General features: G+C 28.2%; 1 protein-coding gene across 1 annotated transcript in view; it reads left to right on the plus strand.

Annotated features, from left to right (window-relative positions):
* Positions 1-4,926: 4,926 nt before the first annotated feature.
* The window catches only part of CDC50 (cell cycle control protein 50A), an 8,501-nt gene continuing 7,224 nt past the window's right edge, over positions 4,927-6,203 (plus strand). Inside the window, exons 1-3 of the mRNA XM_014426650.3 lie at positions 4,927-5,130; positions 5,201-5,334; positions 5,562-5,696. Of these exons, the coding sequence (XP_014282136.1) occupies positions 5,088-5,130; positions 5,201-5,334; positions 5,562-5,696 (312 nt within the window). The 5' untranslated portion in view covers positions 4,927-5,087. The remainder of the gene's footprint in view (positions 5,131-5,200; positions 5,335-5,561; positions 5,697-6,203) is intronic.

Genomic DNA, 6,203 nt, shown 5'->3' on the forward strand with positions numbered 1-6,203 from the left:
TCTTTAGGTAAATTAAAAACAGATTCTTTTTAGCATCTTTTAAAATCTTTAAATAGGAATTTAAATACACATCAAAAATTAGATTTTTTTTAGGACTTGATTTTTAGAAAATATTTATTTTCTTTATATTAATTTTTCTATGTAAAAAAAAAATGTATTTAACAGTTTTAAAAGAAACTAAAAATAAATATGACTTGAATTTATCTTATGAAAATTTGTTTGGTCTACTTTATCAGAAGTGACTTGAGTTATGCAATTTTTTATACATTTAAACTCAAGTAAATTGTTATACAATACACATTAAATACAGCATACGATAATGTAATGAATGTGTGATAATGCATTTCTAAAATTTGTAAAATATTTTTTTCTTGGTTCCTGGGGAATCCTATATTTTTAATCTAGTATCACCAACAAAAAATTCATTGCAATCTGTGATCCCACACTCTTCTAGCCCTCCCTTGTAATTGGATTTGACAAAGTAAAGGCAAGAAATAAGAAACTAAAAGTAAAGGAAAAAGGTATTAAAGTAGTGTTCTATTGGATCACTAGCCATTACCGACTCTTGGGTAATAAAATAGTTTGGTCAAAAAAGGGTCAGAAACATGGGACTTTGGTTTATACATTGCTCTATAAATCTCTTTAAAATGTTTATTACAATCTGCTTAAACTTTTTACCAGACAGGATTACTGAATGCTAACAGCATTAGTCCATTAGAACCTTTTATCATCAAACATCAAGAAGATATGAATGCTCCACATCTTAATGAAAAGCAAATGTTAGGAATATCAGGAATATGTTTTATTGTTGGCACAATTAATCACTTTGAAATTGGATTTTTAGTTTTGGCAGGTCACACGTGATAGTGACACATTCACTTATGGATATATGAAGAAGTCAGTATTTAAAGAAGTGATGCCCACACTAAATGAAATGTACAACAACCTTTGCCAGATTAAAATTTTCCCAAGAAATAAAATTAAATCATGTCCAGGCCCTAAAAATAATTTACCTAGGACCCCAAAAATAATCCAACTTGAAACCCACAAACAAATTTACCCGAGACCTTAAAATTAAGGAATTATTTTGTCATAATATAATTCAAACAAAAGTATAATTTAAATGACTATATCATTGTCAAATTTCATTTCTAATTCTCTTATTAGCTCTTAAATCATATTTTCACAACCAAAATTGCTCATCTTTATTTATTTCTTAATTTATAACATGTTTTTATGATGCTTATATTTTTATTGAACAAGTCAAGCCTAACTCCCTTAATCCTTCATTAATATAATTTCTTCAAAACTCTCTTAATCTAAATGGTTTACAATTAATTCATAATGTAGCAGTTAAATCAAAATCAAATTCGTCTATTATGTGAAATTTCATTTTCGACAAGTTCTTATGATGCATATGTCTGCATAAACCCATCAAAAGCCTAACTCCCTTAATTCATGTAAATGGTTAATTTTTCATAACAAAACTGATTTACAACTCACTACTTAAATCATAATTAAATTCTTAATTATTTGAAGTTTCTAACTGATCTTATACAGCAATGGAAGACACACTCATAAAAAGGTGAAATTATTTCATCATAGTTAAAGTCAAATAATAATATATTTTAAAAAACAATGTTCAGTTGTTATTTTACTATTTCATTAAATTAATAAGAGCAGAAATGAATAGTCAATCAGGCATGACTAATTTAAAACATTCATGAATAAATATTACTGAAAAATTATTCGTCATTTTAACTACGATCAATAAAACAAAAAAAATAGCATAAAATGACAATTTAGAATATAATAGCAGTTCAACTAACTGTCTAAAGAGAGCAGCACAAAACAGCAATACTAGTTCGACTAACTGCATAAAGATAGCAGCACCAATCAAGGAAGGTAAAATAGTAGTTTTTAACTGCCGCAAGAGGCCCAGCACCATCCAAACGGCAATTTCCAAAGTTAAGCAGGAAAATTTTATTTTACATTAGGGTATTAGGAACATGCAGGAGCTGAACTTATCAGATCAGATAGTTAAGATTTGTGTTGGAATATACTTGAATGATTTGTTCCAACATAATTGCAACGTCAGGCGGACTTGTTGAGCTCCTGTTAGTTCCTAATATCCTAATACAAAATAAAAATTCTGCTAAACTTCCAAAATGGCTATTTGAATGGTGCTGGCCTCTAGCGGTGGTTAATAAAACTACTATTCTACCTACCTTGATTGGTGCTGCTATCTTTAATCAGTTGGACGAACTATTATTACAAATATTTTCAAGCTTTACTTGAACTTAAGGCTAAATGTACCGATTTTAATAAGTTTTTATTCAAGAGGTGGCAGCACTTTCGGGAAAAATTTACTTTTCTTCTCATTTGAATACGGAATAATAAATTTCCCATCTGTAAACGGATTTACCATCTAGAACCCCATAGAAGTTACTGAAATTGGTTCATTAATTTTTGTTGTAATTATTTTGGGATTTAAAAAAATTATCTTTGTTATTATCTATAAATCAAAAAAAGTGAGCTTATAGGAACTTGACCACAAGCAAATAAAACAAATCTTCACAAACAGATTAATTTTTGGTAGCATAGGATGATCGTAAAGAGAAAAATACGATTTAGGATTATAGCCGCGAGATTTTTAATTGCTAGACTAGAGGAGGTGACAACTTACCCCCACTTCTCTAGATCTTGATACTACGAGAGCCGCAATGTTTGTCTGCTTGATCTATGGTATTTCCAAGCATTTTTGATATTTTTTTATTTTTTTCACTAATACCAAAGTGGAATTCCGAAATGAGAATACAACATTTTTAAAATTAAAATCATTTTAATTTTAATAATAATGTTTTTAAATTTTTCTCTTTAGGTAAATTTTGATTTTCTTGTCAAAATATTTCATTGCTAAATTTATCATAATTTACCATTGTGATCACTGTATTGTTTTAGTTTATTTTTCTCATATTTAGAGAAATAAAAAAACGAAATTTAGAAATAAGTATTGTATCGAAAAATTGTTCATTGATAGATGAGAAGATAGGCGACCGTGGATAATATTTATGAGAAGAAGATAGTTGGAGGTGCGGTCAGAGAAGAACACAAATAAGTTAAAAAGCTTATTTACTAGTGCCAACGTTAAGCTCAGAATTTATAGCCTTCATCAGGGCTAAGAAACAAAACAAAATAAAACTAGTGAATAAAGGATATATAGAATGATTAAAGTAAATAATTGTACAGAGTGAATATAGATAAAATAATGGCATGAAAGAAGTGGGAAATAAAAGGTATATATAGGTAATTAGGTATGTAAGTAAAATAACATAATTAATAAAATAAAAATGTAAAAATATATAGCTTATATATAATATATTAAGCTTATATCTATATATATTATATAAAGCTTGTTTTTTGGGGCACCGTCTTTCCAGCGACCTTCATCCAACATCTTATTCCTACCAGCAATAAGATGTTGATAGTAGAACAGTTAAGATATTGCTGCATCTTACCTCTACCAGCTATTGACATCAAGACGTCCAACTCGGATGAGATTTGACTGTAGAGGTGCAAATGCGCATATTGACCCCCTGGCCATCTACTGTGAGTGACTATTTTTTTCTCTTGGTGATCAAATCTCAAACTTCTTTATTTTTTTTTGTTTTCTAACTAGTAACTAACTAACCTAAAGTAGTGGAAATTTCTTTTGTTTCTTAAACTATTTCTTTTGTTTAAAATTGTTTCAGTTTTGTGTATATGTATATATATTTATTCAGTTAGTTAGCTAATTAAAGTTGGTTCAATTAGTTATTTATTCAAATAACCAAACAACTCGAGCTATTTAATCGGAACCCTTTTACCAATAGTTCGTATGCCTAATTCTTTTTGTAATCTCATCTCTTAACGCAAATAAAAGAATGTCGGAAGGATAAAATATAAGATTAATTAAAACAACGAATACCAATAAGTACAGCCATAAATATTAGCTATCGCAAAAAAATTGATAAAAATACTAAGTAAATGATCTTGAACCATTCTAAATATGATCACGTTGTATCGAGCTTTGAAAATTGAAATGATATATTTGTTTTCTGAATTATAAGTAATAATTTATCTGTCTTTATTCAAAATATATTTCTTGAGATCACCTCTTAGTGAATCCAGCTTTATTCAACTGATCCTCCAACAAAAATAAGGAGTTTGTAGTTTTTAAAATTACATTATTAAATGTTTGGGGAAATAAGATGATGAATTAAATTACTTGTAAAAGGTACAGTTCTAGTACGTTGACAAGGTTGGGGTATAGTGACATTGTTACACTCGACACGTATAGAGATATCCACGAGAGAGTGGAGTTAGAGGAGATTGTATCGCGGAGAGTGTAAAATAAACCATTTTTACAAAAGTAACCGTGGTATAGCCTGATTTTCTATAGTTCTTTGTCAATAATATAATAAAATTAAGTTTATTTAAGACCTAGCATATATTCTGTAGCTTGGATGCTCAATATTTCTGTCCTGATTTTTGAACCAAAAGGTTGTCAAATAAATTATTTCGAATTTACCATCACTCATCAATAGCATAAATTGTACGCATCAGTTGTTTTGGAAAATATAATCAGCAAACAAATATAAAATAATCTTGGATTGATAGTAAAAATCTGTTGGGATAAAATAATAAAGACCATTTCTAGTCAGCTATTAGCTGTGACGTCATAGACGTTTCTCGTATCTACTTTAATTCTTTTTTACTTTTTCGATTTTTGTGTAATGCCATATTATATGCTCTTTGGTATAATGTATATCAAGGTGAAGTTTTAGAGTGACAACCTCTCTTATCTATTTGATTACTAATAGTTTATTTTCGATAGTAAAGTATATTTTCATTTGCCTAATAAGTGCGATTTCAATCTTTTTGCGAAAATATATAATATAAATAATATTTAGTTTTCTGTGCTTTTTTTTATATATGTCAGTGCAGAAGTTATTTCTGAAATTATTTTAAACATTTTTCCTTTATTATGTTTTGTCCTTTCTAACTGTTTCTTTTCAATTTTCTGAAGTTACATCTATTTAATTATAATGGCTTCTAATAATTCAACTGTAAAGACCAAAAAACCTGCTGGTAAGTCTATTAATTCAAGAATAACTGAACATCACTATTTGCTATTAATTTAAAATATGTTTTATTCTAGATAGTGCATTTAAGCAACAACGCCTGCCTGCTTGGCAACCGATTTTGACAGCAGGAACTGTATTGCCTACATTTTTTGTGATTGGAATTACTTTTATCCCCATTGGTGTTGGATTATTGTATTTTTCCGAAAAGGTATGTTTGACACCTTAGTATATAAATGTCTTTATTAATTTAATTAAGAAAAGAAATTAAGAAATAATTGTGCAACAATGTTTACTATATCTTCTCAACAATGTGTTTTCTAAGTTTGATATTTTCCCTCTTATAGACCTGTTAATTGTTTGTTTACAATTTCTTTTTGGTCTTGTTTAATTATATATTTTTTTTGCAATTACACTTATTATAAAGTACTTTTCCAGGTAAAAGAGAAAACCGTTGATTATACATATTGCAATGCAACTGGTACTAATATTCCATGTGCTGAGATCATTGCAAATAATTCCAATGCACCGTGCTCTTGCAACATTGATTTTGAACTTACTGATCCATTTGACGTAAGTGTTACAAAATTTTAAAATATTATGTACTTAATGAGATGTTGATATTTGAGTATAGATTAATGATTGGAGAAGTTTGTCGGGGGGTGGAGTCAGCAAAGAACAACTTAAATAAACAAAACCATATTTATTTATTTTATGCCGACGTTTCGACCTGAGTTTCATGTCTTCATCAGGGCTATAGAACAAAAGAGATAACAACAACATTTAGTAAAACATAAAATTGAAAAAGAATAGTATACAAACAAATTTGGAATTATACAAAATATTGAATTGAATCATAAATGATAAAAAATTGATAACTGATAATTGAATAGTAAAAAAATTAAATTGATTGATAATCGTGGAATTAGATGGTAGTAGATTGAAAAGAGTGAAAGATGAAATATAATATCATGTAGGTAAGAAGATATGTATAATATAAGATACGCAAGTAGTGTCTAAAAAACTGAAAAAATAAATAAATAAATTGAATCTACAAATTGAACAATATCACAGACAATG

The sequence above is a fragment of the Halyomorpha halys genome, unplaced genomic scaffold (genome assembly GCF_000696795.3).
Source record: "Halyomorpha halys isolate HHAL.00 unplaced genomic scaffold, Hhal_1.1 Scaffold587.1, whole genome shotgun sequence".
Taxonomy (NCBI): domain Eukaryota; kingdom Metazoa; phylum Arthropoda; class Insecta; order Hemiptera; family Pentatomidae; genus Halyomorpha; species Halyomorpha halys.